The 20,794-nt window shown below is 40.7% G+C and overlaps 2 protein-coding genes across 2 annotated transcripts; both read right to left on the bottom strand.

Annotated features, from left to right (window-relative positions):
* Window positions 1-1,095: 1,095 nt before the first annotated feature.
* Window positions 1,096-1,764, bottom strand: LOC113406473 (claudin-8-like). Its single transcript, XM_026651606.1, has one exon. The coding sequence runs from the start codon at window positions 1,762-1,764 to the stop codon at window positions 1,096-1,098; it is 669 nt and encodes a 222-aa protein (XP_026507391.1).
* A 9,581-nt stretch (window positions 1,765-11,345) lies between these two features.
* Window positions 11,346-12,023, bottom strand: LOC113406471 (claudin-8-like). The gene has a single exon (XM_026651595.1). It carries the CDS (start codon window positions 12,021-12,023, stop codon window positions 11,346-11,348), a length of 678 nt encoding a protein of 225 aa, XP_026507380.1.
* Between the last annotated feature and the right edge of the window lie 8,771 nt (window positions 12,024-20,794).

The raw sequence follows: 20,794 nt of genomic DNA, 5'->3' as shown, positions 1-20,794 counted from the left end.
GGTGTCGGACAATAGAGTGAGTCAGACAATAATTAAGGACAGTAGACATGGGGGTTCAAAAAGTTAGTTTTATAACCATTAAAACACAAATTGTCAATATCATATGTCAAAACATACAAAGCAAATCTCTTCAAATCAAACTCTAATATATTCTCAAGTGGCATTTTTCTTTCTTTGCCTATCTGCAAATTTTGATTATTACTGATGGAAATATTCTTTTAATCGGTTTGCGTGTGTGGTGAAATGGACATTTACTGACAAAAATCTAGTCCTTCCAAGCTGAATGATAAATAATAATAGATAGTGTGACAGACCGAGACCAGTGGGGTACAGGAGTCTGGTAGAGGGCAAATATACTGGTCACTGGATGAGTAGTTTTCTGTTCCCTGAGTGACCAGAGAAGGGGCTGCACAGCACTAGAGTAATCAGGAACCTGCTAGAACCAGTTAAGGCAGGCAGGCTAATTAGGACACCTGGAGCCAATTAATAAGAAGCTGCTAGAATCAATTAAGGCAGACTAATCAGGGCACCTGGGTTTTAAAAGATGCTCACTTCAGTTTGTAGTGTGAGTGTGAGAAGCTGGGAGCAAGAGGCGCAAGGAGCTGAGAGGGTGTGCTGCTGGAGGACTGAGGAGCACAAGCGTTATCAGACACCAGGAGGAAGGTCCTGTGGTGAGAATAAGGAAGGTGTTTGGAGGAGGCCATGGGGAAGTAGCCCAGGGAGTTGTAGCTGTCATGCAGCTGTTACAGGAGGCACTATAGACAGCTGCAGTCCACAGGGCCCTGAGCTGGAACCCGGAGTAGAGGGCGGGCCCGGGTTCCCCCCAAACCTCCCAATTGACCTGGACTGTGGGTTCTTCCAGAGGGGAAGGTCTCTGGGCTGTTCCCCAACCCACATGGTGAATCTCTGAGGCAATAAAATCCGCCAATAAGCGCAGGACCCACCAAGATAGAGGAGGAACTTTGTCACAATAGATAGATAATAGTGAATTACAAATGAACCAAACAGTTCATACTTTAGCCACTTATAATTCAAAGTAGGTATTAATGTCCATCAGTACAAATCAAAATGCTAAACAGAAAGATCACAAAACAGCTAGACATAAGAGTGCTTGGTTGTGGATTTCATTTCCACATGCTCAAACTTGTGCGGTCTATGGCAGGAATGTGATGAATACCTCCATGTTCTGGGTTTATCAGCACAGCTATAAAAGCTACAAAATATTGCTCCTCCAATCATGAGAAATGCTGAGCTTAACCAGCCTAAGTAGAGGGCAGCTCCCAGGTCTCGTTTCAATCCTGCGTGAACTGCTGGATTATAGAAGTCTCCAATGATGTTGCTTGCAGTCCAAGACACAGGTATCAAAATTAGAATCCCAGTTAGGATAAAAATGATCCCAGCTGCCAGCAGAATGTTACTCCTGACTTGCTTGTTATCCCCAACACACACAGTGCACTTCATGCCAGTAATGGCTGTCAGAAAGGCAATAACGGACAGCATCACAGCAAAACACATCAGTCCTCTGGATACTTCTAAAATAGGTGGGAGTGCTAGTACGGTGTCATAGAATTTACACTGCATCTTGATGTTGACTTGATAGACACAATTCATCCATAGTCCTTCCCAGATGTTCTCAAACACCACAATGTTACCTTCAATGAAAGCAGACACTCTCCACTGAGGCATGGCAGTGATTGCAAAAGTCCCAATCATGCCGATGCCTCCAAGTATTAGGCCTGTGATTTGCAGTGCCCAACAAGCCATATTTCTTCTGAGACAGGTGCACCAAAAAATAGTCCACAGGAACGTGTTTCCAAAGCAGGGTTTCTGAGAGATAAAATCAAGAGCAAGAAAGAATCTTTCCTGTAATAGTTTGCTTGTGTGCCAAAGTGACTTTGAAGCAGTTTCAATTTGTATTTCTGAAGTTCAATAGGCAGCAGTCCATTGCTGACTGAGTAGAAGGACCTGCTATTTATCTGCTTTGATATTTGAAAGACCTCTGACTAGAGCACTTCACAATCAGGCCCAACAGCTTTCCAGCCAATGAGAGGCTAGATAGGGTGTATCTAGGAATATCATACTTGACTTCATTGCTCCTTAGTGATGCTATAATTAAGTGTGTGTCAGGGTCCCCATTATAGAAAGCTAATTACAAGGTTAATTATTCCACAGCAAAACTGCATCTGTGTTGAAATGTAGAACATGAGGTGTTAGCGCAGGACTTAATTTCTGTCATGTAAAATATTGCATAACTTAGATCAGTACAATTATTTCTATGATGAAAGCTAAAATTGCATTTAAGGTAGGGCTTACATGCTTTTTGCTCTCCCCTAGATGAAAAACATCTGATTTAAAAAAAAACAAACAAACTAGCAGGCACTTACTGTAGTCCTTTAATAGTGACTCCTCGTTTTGATCAATGTAAAAGTATTATCATAGAATTATGTACAGTAAGCTCAAGTACTGTAGTCAACATCAAAGCTTTACCTAAACAGATGCATAATTTATAAGGACACCAAAACCAGGAGCTAGCATCATTTCATAGCTTTTTCATTTGAGTCTAGAAGGAAAGGCCAGTGACAGGAAATAACCTCTCTGTGACTTCCTATTAGCAGGTGAGTGTATTCTGTTACAATAACTTCTTCTAGTGGACACTAGCAGGGAAGAAAAGCTCTCCAACAAAATAATGAGGCACTAATTAATTCATTCATTCATATTATAGTGTTTGCCTATTCTCTAAGTGGACAACACTTACATGATGGATTAATGGCTATGGATACCTCCTACAATATATAACATGGACTGCTCAGAGGACTACGAGCCAGGTCTCCTGAGCTGTAATCTTGCCAGTGGTCTGGTTTGCCTTGGGCATGGGGTTTAACCTCTCTCACTCTTTCATTTTCCCATCCCTGACTGGAGTTGATAATACATAGCTACACTTGGGTCTTATGGAGATTAATTAGTTTCTGTTAGTTCAGCTCTTTGATATACATGGCCATATCCTCAGCTGGTTTTAGGTTAGTGTAGATCCACGGAAGGCAGTGGAACTATGCCAATGCACACCAACTGAGGATCTGGCCCATAAAGTGCTGTCTAAGAGCTATCTGTAATAATTGTTGAGTCGTCAGCTTTATATATGTGTAACCCTTCTGCCAGGCCGAGTTGATAGCAGCAAGGGCCAGGTTCAGTGCATAGGGGTCCCCTCCCTACAGCGTAACACAAAACCAGCTCGAGCCCCCACCCAGTGACTTGGGAAAATCTTACACATACCCCTGGGCGCCTCGAAGAGGCAATACTTCCCCTCTTGCAAGCACAGAGTCTCGGTGTAGCAGAAAATGTTTAATAACATGAGGTAAATGAAATAGCATTAAATTGGGAAAACACCACAACTAGAGTTCATAGACCAAACCATGGGCGAAGACCCACCCCAGCAAATTGGGCCATGTCCTTTCCCGTTGGTTCTTGAAACCAGCAACCCCCAAATCACCCAAAGTCTCTGTCCCTGGTCAGTCCAGCCCCAGAGTTCAAAGGGGGGGGCGTGCAGGGTGTTAAGGGGCACCTTACGTGATCCGAGGCCGACCGGCCGCCTCTCCGTGGGGTTCCGCCGCAGCCTTCGCCACGAGCCGCTCCTGCCGTCCCACGAACTGCTCTGCTCTACCAGCTGCTCCGCTCCGCTCACCGACCTGTGAGCCGCTCCAGCCGTCCCCACAAACTGCTCCGCTTGCCGTTCCTTGGGCCGCTCCAACCGTCCCTGCAAGGCTCTGCTCTGCTAGCTGCTCCTCCAGCCGTCCCCACAAACTGCTCTGCCAGCCACTTAGCAATATAGCTTCAGGCTCCCCCACTAGTTAACACAGCACTCAGTGATCTCAGCTCTTAGTAACTTTAGCTGTTTTGTGATTTCAGCTAGTAGTAGGGGAGCCCCAGTGCTGGTGCACTATTGGCCCAAAGTGAATTCAGCTCAGCAGCTTGTAACTAGACTCCTAATGGAATCAAAGTTAGCTCTGACATTCAACAGTGGAGAGGAGGAGGAGGTGGTGGTGCAATTGGTGTTTCAGGCTCACAAAAGGGGCCCACACCACCACATACAAATACCTGCCCCCAACCTCTCTCAATTCACTAGGTTTTGTAACCCATGCCCCTTGTCAAGCAAGTGCTACTTAGTTAATGGTGAGTCCTTCTGTCATACAACAGTTCCACTGGCCTTGATTCACAGAATCAGGGTAACAAAACTTTATTCTTCCTGCCCCAATAACGGAGAAACTGGGGATCCCACACCAGCCAAAGTAACCACTTTCAGTTGCTGTTGTCTCATGCCAGGTGGGTGGGTGTGCTTATGCAAACAAGATCAGCCCCTGGAGTTCTTTTCCACACTCGCCATAATTCACCACCAGATGTCAGGGTAGAGCTCATCCTGACTCTGCTTACATATGTGTGAAAGGTCAAATGCATTCCTTGATTTTTATAATTATTTTTAAATTTAGTTACAGCCAAAGGTGCTTATACAAATATTTTAAATTATTAAAAATAAGGATAAAATCCATAATAAAATGATTTTGCCTTTACTGGCTTATAAGGGGAAAAAAAACTCTCTCAGCCTACCACTACTAATTCAGATTCTAACAGACCAAGGACGGTCTGGAAATAGTGCTTTGCAAAGTGAACTGAGCATTGAAACGGATATTACATACCTGTGTGTTAAGTCCTCTAGGGGGCACTGGCCAAATAATTTTGAGTCTAGCAGCAGGAACCACAGAGTGACCTAAAACCTCCTTGATGGAGATACAATATTTAACACCTGGATAGTGCTCTTGAAGTTCTAAGCATTTTTTTTAAACATTCTCTAATTCTCACAACAGGCCTATGAGGTAGATGTGAATTACTGTCCCTATTCTATAGCTGTGGAAGGTGAGGCAGGGACACTAATAAGCCTCAGAGAGAAGTGTCAAAGCTAAGGCTAGAGCTCAGACGTAGGAGCCAGATTGCTGCTTCCCAGTCTCGTACATCGAGCATTAAACGACACCGGCTCTAATTTCAAGCAGGATACTACTTTCTCAGAGATGGACTTTCTGAATAGAGGCCTAGATATGGAGCCTGCAGTAGTAAGCTTGGACCTTGGTCTCTTTACTGCTTGTCACTTATACAGTAGCTCTTTAGAGCTTGATGAGTTTTATTTTATCACCAAAAAAGTCAAAATTTTACAGACTTTGAAGCAGAACAATCTTTTCCCTTTCTTTTTTTTCCTCGAAAATATTAATATTTTTATTGAAAATATCAACACTGGTATTGAAAGGCTATTTCTGGGGGGGAATGGTTGTTCAAAAATTTTCAGCCAACTTTAATAGATACCAAACTCTGACTTATCATGCCCAGTGCCCTGATCTATAATGTCTACTGGAATTGTCTTAAAGCTAAGTGTTACAATCTTGTGATTTTTTTTTTTTTTTTTGGGGGGGGGGGGAGGGTCAGCTGTCGAGGTCATGCATAAAACTACACTCTGGTGGTCAGAATATGACTTGTGTGGTAGATAAATTACTCCCAGAAAAACTTGAGAAAAATGTATCACATGCCATTTTGTGTCATTACATCCAAAACATCTTAAGTATTTTAATGCTTTTTCTAGATTGTTACCTCCTAAAGAAGATGACATCACACCATATGTGTGTAAAACAAAATGTTACCATACCAACTATACTTACATACTGTCCAATAATAGGGTAATTATTGTTAGTTGAACCCGGTGGGAATGAAAGGAATAAAGGAAAAGCAAAAAGTGGGAGGAGAGAGACTAGGTGTTGTTCATTGCATGTATACAAATACACCTCTACCCTGATATAACGCTGTCCTCGGGAGCCAAAAAATCTTACCGCGTTATAGGTGAAACTGTGTTATATCGAACTTGCTTTGATCCACTGGAGAGCGCAGCCCCGCCCTCCCACCCCCGGAGCGCTGCTTTGCCGCGTTATATCCGAATTCATGTTATATCTGGGTAGAGGTGTAGCTGAACTGGAACTGAACCATAGATGGCATGCTAAGAGATGTAATAATTTGCTACATGAACTCTGTGTATGTCCTTTTTTTTAGTTCTTCTCTCACTAACACACCTAAAAACAAAAATACTACCAAAAAATGGCAATGGAAATGGGATTCTCAGAATTCCCAGAGCCTGACCCATTCGGATAGTTGTGGGATGATCCCTTTGTGCCCTGGAGAAAATATTCAATATCCTTTTGAGATCTTTCTGGTTTAATCTATTTAATCTATTTCAAGCATTTTATGAGGCACCTGTCACCTTGGGCGGACCGGCTAAACAGGGCTGATGGGGGGGTGGGGGGGGATGCTGGGCCCCGGGCCCCCTTCCAGACCACTGGGCCCCGGTAATTTGTACCGGCTTCCCCCGTCCCCCCTCTCGTCGGCCCTGTGTATAGCGTTAGGACAGTGAGAGAAGAGGTAGAAAAGATTATGGAATGGAAAATGGCCCATTGTCAGATAAGCAAAAGTGTGTGAAAGCTTGCAGGCATACAGAGTCTGAAGTTGTAAAGGGAACAACTCTTCTGGTCCCAACAACCCTGTTCTCTAGGAATATCTAGGAAGGGAAAGAGACAGGGCCATTCTAAGGGGAACTTTGTTGCTCACATTACTTTTTACCAGCTGTGTATAACGTCATAATTCCAAGAGATAACCTTTATCTGGGAATGATTCTATATCACAGACACAAATTGGCTGGTGCAGTGAAATTGTCCCTAGAAGTACTGTCTTCCAATCAAGGCACTTACTGAAATACATCTCAGTACAGCAGCTCAAAGAGCTTAAAGGTATTATTTAGCCAACTCTTCTTCAATGTTAATTTAAATGATGATAATCTTGTATATTCAGTTTATTTGCACAAGCAACCTCTGTGGTTATTTCAATTGTTGCATGACAAGCATGCTGAAACCACAACGGAAGTTATGGATCTGAGGGTATTGCAGGAAAATATTCTCCTATATGTCCATCTGGTGTAGGAGGAGCATTTTAGAGATGTCTTGTTTTAGTTTGTTTTAGGTGGGTTATATACAACTGTGCCACAGTAGTCTGTGTTGTTTATAAAATGAAAGGGTATCCTAAATCTGTCATCACTGTGTGTGTGTCTACACACACACACACACGCACCCCTCCATGCACTGAAAAGCTTTGGCAGGTATTGAGCATAGTCCAGACGGTTTTTTACAGCTGATTCAGCCCTTTATATACAGGTGATCTTAATAGGTTTGTAGAAAGTTGATAACTTCCCAGTATACGCTGGGTAATTTGTTCATATACAGAATTGCAAGGTACCACATGATTGAGACTTGGGTGTACAGTTGTGCCTGTGCATCTATATAACTTTTATCTTTTTAAACTTATTCAATTGGCTGTTAGTAACCCATTATGGTTCTGCCTCAAACATGGCTATGTCCACAAAGAGGATTTTCTGAAACTGCAGCTCTGCTGCTGGGGATACTAGTATATACCTGTCACCCAGCTATTTTACCACTTGTCATCTAGCTGTAAATTGTGTGATCTAATCTAAGAAGTGTATAATAGTGGGTGCACCAGTGGGACTTTTCCACCACTAGAGCAACAGTGGGAGAATTTCAGAAAATCCTAAATATAGACACGGACTTAGTTATTGAATCATAAATCATTGAATGAAATCTTAAACCTTCACTCACCTGAGCCAAAAGAGGCCCTATTCTCTGTCACATGGCACTTTGTGTAGTCCTTTATACCAATGCAAAGTAGGCCTAAAATGCTAGCCAACAGATTTGATAATGTTCTATTCCCACTTTACACTGACATTAATAAATGTACAAGGTGCAGGGCAGAGATGAGCCAGGAATTTTATTCATAAGTGTCAAGCATCCTATTTCCTAAATCTCGTCAATCTATAAACAATAAAGCATATGCTATTATAGGATAGAGTACCTGAAAGTTTACCAGTAAAGCTGTATGGAGTTTCTATTTCAAATCTGAAAAAAATGAAGGACATTTAAAATAGTTTTATTTGTTATAACCTTTATCCAAATGTTGTGAGTGAGGAAAGGGGAAAGAATCCTTATATTTTGGTGTTTCAAGTAAAGCTGGTTGGAAAATGGGTGGTTGTTTTGTTTTGTATTTTGTTTTTTTCCCACATAAAATTTAGACTTTTCTGCCCAAAAAAAAAAAAAATCAGGAACCAAAACTTTTAGCTAAAACCCAAAAATTTTGATTCAGATATGCTGACCTTGTGTCTCCCAGTCTTTTAGTTTAGACTTCAAATCCCTTGATGCAGCATGGTTCCCTCCACTTCCTGAGCCACCACGGTGCCTCATAGAAGTCCTATGGCGGTGGTGAATCATTGGAATTATATTCCAGCTCGAGAGTCTGGTCTGTAGAGGGGCAAGAAGCACCCAAACTACAACTCCCCTGAGTTACTATGGCAGCAATTCAGAATAAAATTTTTCACTTTTTTTGCTGTAATGTTTGTTTTCTAGTTTTCCTTTTTTTGACACAAAGTCAAAAATTTCCACTGAAGTTTTGATGGAAAATGTTTGACCAGCCCGAGTTTTGAGACAATTATTAATCAAGACCAAGGTTTAAAAAAAATTGGTGCCTGAAATACATAATTAGGTTTCTAAAGAAGTCCCTGGATTTTTCAAAAGAGCTGAGATTAAACATGGATTTAGGCATCTCTTTTGGAAAATCTTGGTTTAAGTTTATATAACGATGAGCTCAGCTCACACAACTTTGTTCTGATTTTCAACTCTTTTGCATTTCCATACATGAAGCTCAGGCTTTTTAACACTCAACTACATTTACGTAAAATAAAACTTAACGTTGCATTATGAACAGTGCAGTCAGGTTTTGCAATCTGTTGCTGTCCTCTTGGAATGTATGGTTCTTCTGACTAAGGAAGCAGTCTGCTGTAGATGGGAGTAATTTCCTTCCTAATACCGTTGGTTCACAGGTATGTCTGAATATATTCCCTTCTGTGAAGATGTCTGGCCAGACTACCAAAGATTTGTTTTAAATGAACAGACTTTTTTCTGTTCAGAACTGAAATGGTTTCTTTTGGTTGTCCTGAAGACATGATAAATATTATTGTACTTGGTGAGAGGGGCAAATAGTGTAGATATACTTGTATAGTAATCTGGCTTGGTGTATGGATTCTCTGGGAGAATTTCAAAAGCAGTATAGTCCCATTGATGAGACTTGCACTCCCAAATCCTCTAAGCATTTTTGAAAATCTCTGTGCCTTTTTATGTGTATTTGTACAGTGCCTAGAATGTTTTGTGCTGCCAGAAATAAATGTTATAATGATTTATAATACTGTATATATTGAGCATACTAAGTATACAAACATTTTTGGATTGCAAACAAAAAGTTACTTATCTGTTTGTTGCATTTAAGATTCTTACTTTAAATTCATAGATAATTACTGTATGCATCACTTATGTCACATGATAGTGTAAATAATTATAGTACATGAATATATACACCCTCTTGAGTAGGACCTTGCATCCTAGTTAAAAAAGGTGAACTCAACAAATGATTTTATTATGCTCATTGTTTCAACCTATGAAACAGAATGAGTGAAAGTGTAAGAAGAAGGTGCGAACACAAAGACATAATAATACTTTTTGACAAAATAAATGAAAGTTTGAAGCTATACATTCTGCAGGGAACAACATTCACCTAGTGCAATAAATCAGCACAACAGCCCTCTCCCACAAATAATAGAAGGATTGCACATATAAAAGATAAACAAAACTGTGTAATAGAAATACAGGCAAGCTGTGCAGTATAACATATGTATTGCGCACATTATGTATGTACATAGCCAGGAATCACCTTTAAAAATAATGAGGCAAAATAGAAATATGTGTATTTAGACATAGCTTAAAAAACATAACCTTAAACTGTAAATAGACAATTCTAAACCAGTATGAGGATTTTGATTTCTTTAGCTCAATGGAAGTTGCACCTTAAAGAAGAATTTGGTGCCTGATATTTTTCAGCTAGAAATATCCTAAGGGTAGAGCACGATAATACAAACAGGATTGCATTATAACCTTTCCACAGAATATTTAAACCAAATTGTAAAACAGGGATCTCACACTCTGTTAAACTCCACAGGCAAAATTCTGGTCCCACTATAGTCAAAGATAAACATCCCACTAATTTCAGTGGGGCCAGGAGATCACCTTCTCTGCTGGTTAAAAACATCTACATTTTAGAGAAATTTCTGTAGACCCTATGTAGTTTCTATTCCCTTATTTTCCATAAGGGGGGTACACAGTCACATTATTAGAAATCTTGTTTGCATTTTGCAAATGAGCAGTGACTAAAACACTGAAACATCTTGCTTTTTACCCCTTCAGGCCCTAGTTCTGCACTAAATTGCACATGGGCAGACCTCTGCATTGAAATCAGTGGGACTTGGTGCAGATGAAGGAGTCTTCCCACATGGGAGTCACTGCAGTATGAGGGCTGTATTAAATACCCATATTTAAAAAAAAAAAAAAAAAAAAGACTGTATTGTACAGTAAAGATCCAGAACACTGTTATAACCATGTTGTACATTGCAGTGCTTAGAGGCATCATTGTAGAATACTGTCGCTTTTAAAAACAAACCAGTCAGACCTTCCACCATCTCAAAATAGATATCAATTTACAGTAAAAATATTTCTAGGTAAATATAGAGCAGTGTGTCTACCCTGAAAGTTTCATTCTGAAATAAGGGACATTTTTCAAACATTTTGGCCTCCCTCTCAATGCTGAGCTAATCCTTCACAGTACCCTTCATTTACAATGTATTGATCCCTTAGCTATTGTTGTTCTTTTAAACAAGTACTTTATTATCCTTATTCAGTCTTATCCCCTATGCCCAGAAAAAATTGGTTTGCTCCATTTCTTCCCAGCAATCAATCTGTATTTTATATCACAATAGAATCATTTTCAGCCCATTTGTAATATTTGCCGTATGAAACACAGCCCCCAAATAAACCCAAAACCTGTTCCAAAAAACTATTAAAAAGAAATTAAACATTTGCTTTTATATGGATGCTAAATATTTTTAAAGCAAATTGAAACTTTAAAACACCTAAAAAGATAAAGGTGTAATTTTTTTTTCTCCTGTGATAAAACTTCATAATACGTTGTCCGTGTTGCAGTATTAGCCATGATTGAGTTCATAGATTTAACTATAGTCCATGAATTTAAGGATGGCTACTGTAGTTAAGGTATGAAATACAAATAAAGTTTCCTCTGACCTACTTGTAGTTCAGTATGAACATTGAAGTCCGTTCACAAAGACTGACTTGCTGAGCTAAAAGACCAAGAAGCAACTAGACATACTGACTTTTGGAATATGAGCTTTCAGTTTTCCTTTGCATATGATGAGTTTTGTAAGATGTATGATGTGAAGGCGCTGAGAACCTGTAGTTTCTGGTTTTCTCATTACAACGGCAGAAGCAACAGAATATTGCTCCCCCGGCGATGAGACAGAATGCGGATACCCAGCCTATGTAGAGGGCCTCCCCAAGTTCTCGTTTTTGTGCTACATTGACAACTGGATTGTAGAAGTCTCTGATGATGGTATTGGCAACCCAACACACTGGGATGAACACAACAATACCAGATAGGATGAAGAGAACTCCAGCTGCCAGCAGAATGTGACCCTTGATTCGCTCGTTGTTCCCAGTGCACTGAGTGCACTTCATGCCCATAATGGCTATCATAAAAGCAAGAAATGAGAGTGCTGAAGCAGAGCACATCAGTCCTCTGGATGCCTGTAGATCAGGTGAGAGTGCCAAGAGGGAGTCGTAGACTTTGCACTGCATCCTGATGTTGGCTTGTCTGATGCAGTGCATCCATAGTCCTTCCCAAATGGTCTCAAATACTATAATGTTGTTTTCAATGAAGGCAGTTACTCTCCATTGAGGCATGCCAGTGACTGCAAAAGTCCCAGCTAAGCCAATGCCTCCAACTACCAATCCAACGATTTGCAGTACACCACTGGCCATATTTCCGTCTGAGACAAGGCAGGACAACAAGTTCCTAAAGCAGTTTTGTTTGAAGACGAAAAAATAAGCAGCTGAAGAGATGCTCCTCCAAAATAGATCTTGTTTCTGCCAAGAACCTTTTAAATAGGCAGTCTCTGCTACTTCAAACCAGCTTAAATCTGGTGTATGCTGGCTAGTACTTAGCTGCATTTCATTGTCTTTAAAATTCCACTGACTCAAACAGGTAAACTGACCAATCAAGTGTAACAGCTTTCAAAGCCAATAAAGGCTAGACAGGACTGGGTTTGTCTAAACCAGCAAAAGACACACTGAGGATAAATATGCTCTACTTTCCTTCTAGAAAACCCCAAAATCTCAGGTTTAACCCTCACTTATTGTATAAACGTTTTACGTGTGCCAAGGAAATAAGCCGGTCTTTGTAATGAGAGGACACGCAATACTTTTATATGCATGGCTGCAGCTACTGGTGCTGCAGGTTATATGAGTAGAGAATATTCTATCTGCCTCAGAAATCTGCTTAGCCAAAGTGCCCGAAGGAAAGCTAAGATACACTGACTGCTACCTTTACTTGGGAAACCATGCTTTTTTGTATTAATTTTTCTGAAGCTTTGAGGAAAATACTGCTATGATGGGATTAAGGAATAAACTAAATCAAAAAGAAAACATGACACCATGAACTAAAACCGATGTCTTAGCAGAGGATAACCAAAGCTGTAAAATACTATTTAAAGTGTGTAATAGAACAATAATAGGCCCCACTCGTAGGAATACTTGCATAGTTTTACACATGTGGATAGTCCCATTGAGTTGAACAGGTGTACACAAGCATGTACTTAAATGGTTACAGGATGAGAGGTATAGAATGGAGTTTTTAGTTAATGCAGAAAAATAGTTCCCCACCTGAAGCTGAACTAAGAGACTATCCCTAATCTAGCTCCATGGAGAATTCCAGCTTTGAAAGTAAAGCCATTTCTGAGTTATTCATATACAAAAGAAAAATTTACAATAACTGGAAAGAAATATAATTTGAAGTTCATAATTGAAAAAGATCTACTAAGTAGATCTTGGTCAGATTTCCCCCGCATCCCCAATTACCTTTTGGGCTGAAAGCAATCCTAGAAAATCTCCGCATCAAAGGAAATTTTTGTGGGGGAAGTCAGAAGCAACAGAAAGCATCAGTAGAAATCCAGAGGAAACTCCCATGAATACAATGGGGTTTCTCTTGATTTATACCAGTGTAAAGAAGAATTTGGCTTAATATCTGTCTGTCTACCTTTAACACGGGCAGTGAAGCTGTACATATGAACTGAGATATATGATTATAAACCACTGCCCCATATGTTGAGGAAGTGATTGCCATATAATATCTCCAAAGACGGGTTAATGATATTGCTCACTGGAGATTAGTATTCTAGTCTCTTATTCCCCTCTTATTTATTTTTTTCTTCATCTTTGCTTCCTTTTTTTCTTCTTTAAAACATACTATAGAAATTAAATGGAAAAAATTACAATAATGCAATACTAAGTCTGAGAAACTAATTATGCAAAAACCCAAGACATTCAAAAGTCAAGGATCCTACGGGAACTTTAACTTGACAATATTGCATACAGATAGTATTTTATATTCCTGTGTGTGTGTGAGGGAGGGAGAGAATTCCTTGCTGCTGTACAAATCTTTCCCTCGTTTTTGTTCAGTGTGGTTTTCATATCCACCTATATTCTTAAGGGGCTTGTGGCTCACCACCACCAGTGTTCTGTGCTGCCAAGACCACCTGCCCCCAAATAATGTCAGAGAAAAGGTGGGTGAGGTAATATCTTTTATTGGACCAACTTCTGTTGGTGAGAGAGACGAGCTTTGGAGCCACACAGAGCTCTTCGTCAGGTCTGGGAAAGATACTTCCAGTGTCACAGCAAAATGCATACACCAAATAGAGTTGATCTTTTTTTATCTGCTGAAAGGCCTACTGCATCTCACCCTGATCCAACTACTAGTTTCTTGAGTGCTGATTTGTTTCTAAGTTTTATATTTAGTTATTCCCTTTCCCTTATGTTCTGAAATCACAGCTGTTACCTCTGCTCTTACCTAACCCAATGGCATTGGGTACCTTTCTCTGAAAAGTCCAGTTATCCTGGTGGTGTCCCTTTTTGCCTGCTATTCCCAATGCCTCTTTTGGAGTCCAAGTGCTTTACAATCAAGCCTACTCAATGAAACTTGCTGCAGTACTTTGCAGACATCGGCTTCACAGCAAGGTTATGCTGTACCCACGATACTCCACTTGCCCTGCTTTTTCTCTGCCAGAGATGTGTTTACAATTTTAACCTCTGTTTTTAAATATCCACCACTGCTAGTTGAACCCATTTCTGCTATATCTGATAGCAAAACTTAGGCATAATCTAGTATTCTTCATTAGTTAAGGTCGTCTTTGACTACCTCAGTCCTTTTCACTTTGGTCAGGCACCCTTCTCTCTCTCTCTCTCTCTCTCTCTCAGGGTCTTTGATTCTGTGGTACAGTACCATGAGTGCAGGAGACAGGATAGTGCCCTCCTGTCAGAAGTGGGGTATTCCTGTTCCTAGCAGGGAGTTAGTATCCGAGCAACCCCCCCCCCCCCCCCCCCCCCCCGAATTCACCTTTGGGCTGAGAGCAATCCTGGAAAATGACAGCACTAAGAAATTTGGGAGGGGGCGGGGGCACGGGGGAGGGGAGCCAGAAGCAATAGAAAACACCAGGAGTAATTCTAGAGAAGAATTTGGCCTGACGTCTGTATGTAACCTTAGCATGAGTAGTGATGCTGCAGATATGAACTGAGATTTATGGTGGTAAACTATAGCCATGTACAACTCCGAGCCGTATGGGAGGTGTCATTTCCAAGGAGCTGCCAAGCCAGTGACTCTCACTGGGCCAGATGCTTGTCCCATTTACAATGGTATTAATCTAGATCAGGGATCGCCAATCTTTGGCACGCAGCCCATCAGGGAAATCCGCTGGCAGGCCAGGCCGGTTTGTTTACCTGCAGCATCCGCAGGTTCGGCCGATCGCAGCTCCCACTGGCCGCGGTTCGCCATTGCAGGCCAGTGGGGGCTGCGGGAAGCCATGCGGGCCAAGGGATGTGTTGGCCGCTGCTTCCCGCATTGGCCTGGAACGGCGAACCTCAGCCCGTGGGAGCTGCGATTGGCTGAACCTGCGGACGCTGCAGGTAAACAAACCGTCCCGGCCTGCCAGTGGATTTCCCTGACGGGCCGTGTGCCAAAGGTTGCTGATCCCTGATCTAGAGTAACTCCACTGAACCTTACTGTATTACTGTAGGAACCAAATTAATTACTTTAATTTTAGACATCTGTAACTGAGATCATGCTTAGCAGGTGGCAAGCAAGGACTGTCATATTATCATACATTTTACATACTTTAAAACTGTTATGTAATAAGTTGTTATAAGGAGGAGGAAGAAAAATTGTTTTTCTTAACCTCTGAGGATAGGACAAGAAGCAATGGGCTTAAATTGCAGCAAGGTTTGACATTAGGAAAAACTTCCTAACTGTCAGAGTGGTTAAGCACTGGAATAAATTGCCTAGGGAGGTTGTGGAATCTCCATCATTGGAGATTTTTAAGAGCAGGTTAGACAAACACCCATCAGGAATGGTCTAGATAATTAGTTCTGCCATAAGTGCAGGGGACTGGACTAGATGACCTCTCGAGGTCCCTTCCAGTTCTATGATTATGCCACAAGTGAGGAGTGTTACAGAAAAGAGCTGTGGCAAAGTGTGTGGGTTGAAATTTTTGTGGGGTTATCTGAAATTATGGTGGATCCAAGCCCCAACTAGTCTTAATCCACCCCTGCCTCAGGGGATAGTCAACCAATGAGAGTTTGTTCTGTTGATGCTTGTAATCTTCTTCAGTTTTCTTGCTCAAATTTTTAATTTCTGTGTAAAAAAACCAACATACAAGTAAGTAAACCAAATATGATACAAGCAACAGGACTGAGTTTTCTTGTAGACTACTGAAGTTGTAATTTATAGGACATGAGAAAAGGATGAAATATAATTTGGTCACCTTATTGATTAACATACAAAATCATTAAAGCTCAGATAAATTCAAGGTTAAAACTGTCTGCATCCGGGAACCAGGATTTGCACAATTTTATCAGCATTAAATTTTTTTGCCTTATTTTATTTAAAACTCGTTTGGAAGAAAGAGTTGAGCAATCTTATTTGGAGGAGTTCTGGAGTACATCTGATTGTTTACAATCATAACATGGGAAAGGATGCAAATCATAATTCTCGGTACTTATTTTTGTTGCTTATTCTTGTATTGGTCTAGTCAAAGATGCAATTACAAATCAAGGATAATTTTAGGTACCAATTCAAATGTCAGGAGTACTTGTAAATATATAATCAGACTTTCTAGCTCACCACTGTCCTAAGTACCTTTATACCTTTCATTATAACAAGCGTAACGTTATATGTATAACATTATATACAGATCATTTAGATTTGTACACTGCAATTTTCAAAAGTATTCAGTGTTACCTAATGCTGCTCCGATTTGAATTCAATGGTACCCATGCTCATGCTGAAAATTCCCATTTGTGACCAGCAGTTTTGAAGTATGAAAAGACACAGGGCACAGATTTAAAGTATAGTAAGGCAAACCCCCACTTCTCACTACTACTGGCAGGAAAGACACCAAGGAAAAAGGTGGCACATAGCTCTTTACTATCCACTTCCCCTAGTTTAAACACTGAAGGGACTTAGTTTTTGGTAACTTAGGGCAATATCAAAAAACATTGAGCCTGAAAACAACTCTAAACTATAATTAAATAACTAAGATTAGTTGTACATTTCCCATGGGGCTCATGCAACCCTAGAAGGCATAACTCTTTAACACAAAGAGGAAGTTGTGCAAACTTTGAAAGGCACTTATTGGCCATCTCGTCTTATCCCTGGAGTGAGTTCCCCTTTGCTATACAGTCTTCAAAACTGCTTTCCTAAATGTGCTGTCTCCATAAAGCAGAGTGTATGGGGAGATCTCACTTTTGAGCCAGCTTGGTCTGGCTGCTGTAATAAGAAAGGGATCAAATGTCCTTAATGGCTTATGAGGGGGGAGGTGCAGAGCAGAAAGACATGAGAGAGAGAGAGAGAGTCAGTGATCATCCAGATTTGTTCCTGGATATTATGCTAGAATTCCAGAACTTTAGGACACAACCAAAATCTGTGCACTGCAATCCACAGTTTCCAGTATAATGGGGGAATTAGCTATATAGGCCTACCTAAAGAATGAGCATATTTTAAAGTAATTCTCAACTTTTCTGCCTGATGCATTAATTGTGTCTCCCAGATCATTCTCTCATTCGCTCTTAATAGAACAGGTCAATAAGTCAAGGGTGTGTGTGTGTGTGTGTATATATATACATAAAAGAAAAAACTATTAGCCTTCCTCTGCTCCAGCAAATGGGACTGACATTGAGCAGTACCCAAAGCAGGCCAGAAACTAGAATTGTTTTTGAGTTAGGGTGACCAGATGTCCCGATTTTTATAGGGACAGTCCTGATATTTGGGGCTTTTTCTTATATAGGCTCCTATAACCCCCCACCCCATCCCGATTTTTCACATTTGCTGTCTGGTCACCCTATTTTGAGTGAACATTTGCACTACCTCATGGTCAGGAATTTTTTGACAAATAACAGCTGTACCATTTTAGCAGCACCTTTCTCCTCTAAATAAGCCAGGAGAGTCATTGCTGTCTTTTTAACTTGGCCACTGTTTAATTAGATGCTGAAGCTAGTTTGGTGTCCTTTGAGTAGTTTGGGCTTCAGTTCATTGGGGTTTTGGAGATTCTCCATTGCTACCCATTGAGCTCATTCTTCACCACTCAGCACCTCAATCCTTGTCATTTATTTGCTACTATTTAAAATACATAGGGGAAAATTCTATTAAGTGTAACATGCTTCTTGTTCAAGAATATGTAACGATTTCTGATTTTCAAAAGCAGTAAGCGCTTACAGCTCCAGCTGGTGCCAGAGGGGCAGGCAGTTGCTCAACACCTCAGAAAATCAGGCTTCAAATCAATAGCACTTTAAAGAATTCAAATTATCTATGTTCTTACAGAAAAGTAAAGTTCTGATGTCAGACCAGTTGTTCAGCATTTTCTTTCTTGCGAGGCTATTATTACCGTGTCTGTACATGTGTACTAGTCTTTAGTTTGCCCCAGGTGCACTGTAGCCTTGCATTTCTTCCTTAAAGGTATTTTATGTAATGTGCAAATCATGACAAACCAGTTCAACATATATACTGCAAGCAGAAACAGTCCCAGTCATTCATAACCAGCTCCACTGCAGAGTCACACCTTTCTAGTCTAGGCAAAAGTTGCTTCCGTACCATGTGTCTCCACCAGTCCATAGTAACAAGGATCTAGCAGATAAAGAATGCATCAGAGAACAGAAGTGTAACAAATAATAATTCTTTATACTTCTCTAGCATGTTTTGACTGAGGATCCCAATTCCCAAAGAACTTTACAAGCATTAATTAATGCAGCTTCATTTCCTCTTGCTCATCACCATCTTTGCTTATGTAAAATCTGTGATCGTGTTTGACAGTTTCCCTTTGGTTTTGTGCTTTTTGTGTTTTTTTTCCCCAGTTTTAAACTGTGTGTTGTGAAGTGCTAGTATGATGGGTTTGCCTAACTGGGAATGGGATGTTACCGAGAGGGGCAAAGTTGGTCTGAGTGGAATTTCAAAAGCATGCACCATGACTTTAAATGGAACTTGTGCTTCTAAGTAATTTAGGTGCTTTTGAAAATCCTACAATAAATAGCAAGCAAAATGTTCTGGGCATGATTCTCTGTTACCCAGCACCTGATGTAGTCAGCTATACCTGTGCAAAGTGAGTATGTTCTGATACCAACTTTGTACAGGTGTGAGGGCCAAACTAATTTTCTCAGGAGTGAACTCAAAGGGAAAATCTAGGGCTTCTCATAAAGCCACCTCCTTTCATTTGAGTAGGAAAGTGGTGAGCTCCCCTCCTTCCCTCCCCCCCCCCCTAAAACCTGGGATGAGAAAACTTCTTAATTTTGGAAGAAAAATACTCATGTATGAGCAATATGATTAAGGGAGAGGTTTAAAATACATGGCTTCCAATTCCCAGTTTATCAGCTGTAGCTATGAGGGGTTTTGTATTAGTAAAACTCCAGTGCAGCTCCTGGAATACCTTTTAAAATATGCCAGATTTTCTTGTCCTGCTCTGGAATGAGGATGCTCTGTCAAGAGTGACCAAAAACTGCAACAGTGTCCAGTCTGAACCCTGTAAATTTTAGCACCCCTCCCGCATTCTGATCCCACCTCCATCATATTGCAGTTGGCTGTCTTTTCCAGAGGCTCCCAAGATGACTCTCTAGCCAGTGTGTAAGTTATAGGCCAAATTCTCCCTTTAGTTAAACCCATGCCACCTCCTTGATTTAAGTAGGATTTTACAAGTGTCAATGAGGGCAGAATTTGGCCAATTGTATATTATACACATGAAGAATTGTTGCTTAGAATATCTTTTTAATAAAGTAAAGGTTGTCCCCAATCTAAGAATTCACATTCAACCTTTTCAATACAAGTGATAACATTTGTAAGTAGCTGGGCAAACCTATTTTGAAGCATAAATATTGTCTCAGGCTTTACAGAATTGTCTTCTGCTTACAACTTTTTCTTATTGTTTTCCTCCTATTTTGCAGGCTGGCTTTTTAATTTTCTTCTTTTTCTTTTCTTTACTAAAAAAATCCAGGCTTGCAGCCCATATGCTTTCCAACATTCCTTTGTATCTACTGGAGTTCTAGGCATGAAATGGCTGCAGCATTAGGCCCCAATTAACAGTGATTAAACCCGTGATCTCTGAAGCACCAACATCTAAAGAAGTAATTTTATTTATAAAGCACTCTCCCTCTACAGATGTGCTTGGATGCTACCTAATACATTCTAATATCTCAAAGCCTTATAAAACTTACAATAAAAATCTCAGTCTGATAAAGGAAAAAACTTCTAAACAAAGCAGGGTTGGGTGGAAAAGGAAGGGTCACTTTCTGACTGACTATCATTTTAATATTAATAATGGCGTTAGTAGTAGTTGTCTACAATTAGGAGAAGTGGACTGAGGAGAATGTCAAGAAAGAGTGGGTTCAACAGTGTAGGAGTCATCAGAGCCAAGGTGTGATAGCTTGCCAACCTAGGGGCCACGATAGGGAATCCTTAAAAGATGGATGGTGACACAAAACAAGGCCATTGGAGCAGAGGGCAAAGCAAAGAGGTGGAGCATGGGGGGGGGGGGGGAAACATAAGCAGAGGAGGATACTGTTTTCTACCTGGACAAAGACTGTCAAGTCCCTTAGATTCAGGGACATGTATGTGTGTGAAGCCATCCCCTCTGTACTGTTGCAGTTCTAGCCCCTGCCTGTCCAAGCAGCACTGCTCCAACAAGAGCCATGTTTCCATAGGCCTCCACCCAGACCTGTGCAAACCCTGCTCCTTCTCTGAGAGAAGTGCCAGTGTAAAAGCCTAACCATCAGGCAGGGCCTGTATGCCTCAATATGCAGCGGCTCCCTTGGTCCTTTCCTGCCCCAAATATATGCAGAGTTCTGACCCTGTGCAGCTTCAGTGGAAAGGGCCATTTCAATCAGAAGAGGAAGGGATCATTGTGCCTGAAAAAAGAGTGTATTTCTGAACTTTTAAGCACCATTTTCTTCTAGATTTGAGTCAGACTCCTCATGTTATAGTGAAGTGGAGGGTGTTGTGGGTT

Source organism: Terrapene carolina, unplaced genomic scaffold (genome assembly GCF_002925995.2).
Source record: "Terrapene carolina triunguis isolate 2854851 unplaced genomic scaffold, T_m_triunguis-2.0 Scaffold31, whole genome shotgun sequence".
Classification (NCBI taxonomy): Eukaryota; Metazoa; Chordata; order Testudines; family Emydidae; genus Terrapene; species Terrapene triunguis.
This window is presented reverse-complemented; position numbering and strand designations above follow the sequence as displayed.

Excerpts from the sequence above, each read along its gene's own strand:
- LOC113406471 (XM_026651595.1), bottom strand. The coding sequence starts at position 12,023 with ATGGCCAGTGGTGTACTGCAAATCGTTGGATTGGTAGTTGGAGGCATT.
- LOC113406473 (XM_026651606.1), bottom strand. The coding sequence starts at position 1,764 with ATGGCTTGTTGGGCACTGCAAATCACAGGCCTAATACTTGGAGGCATC.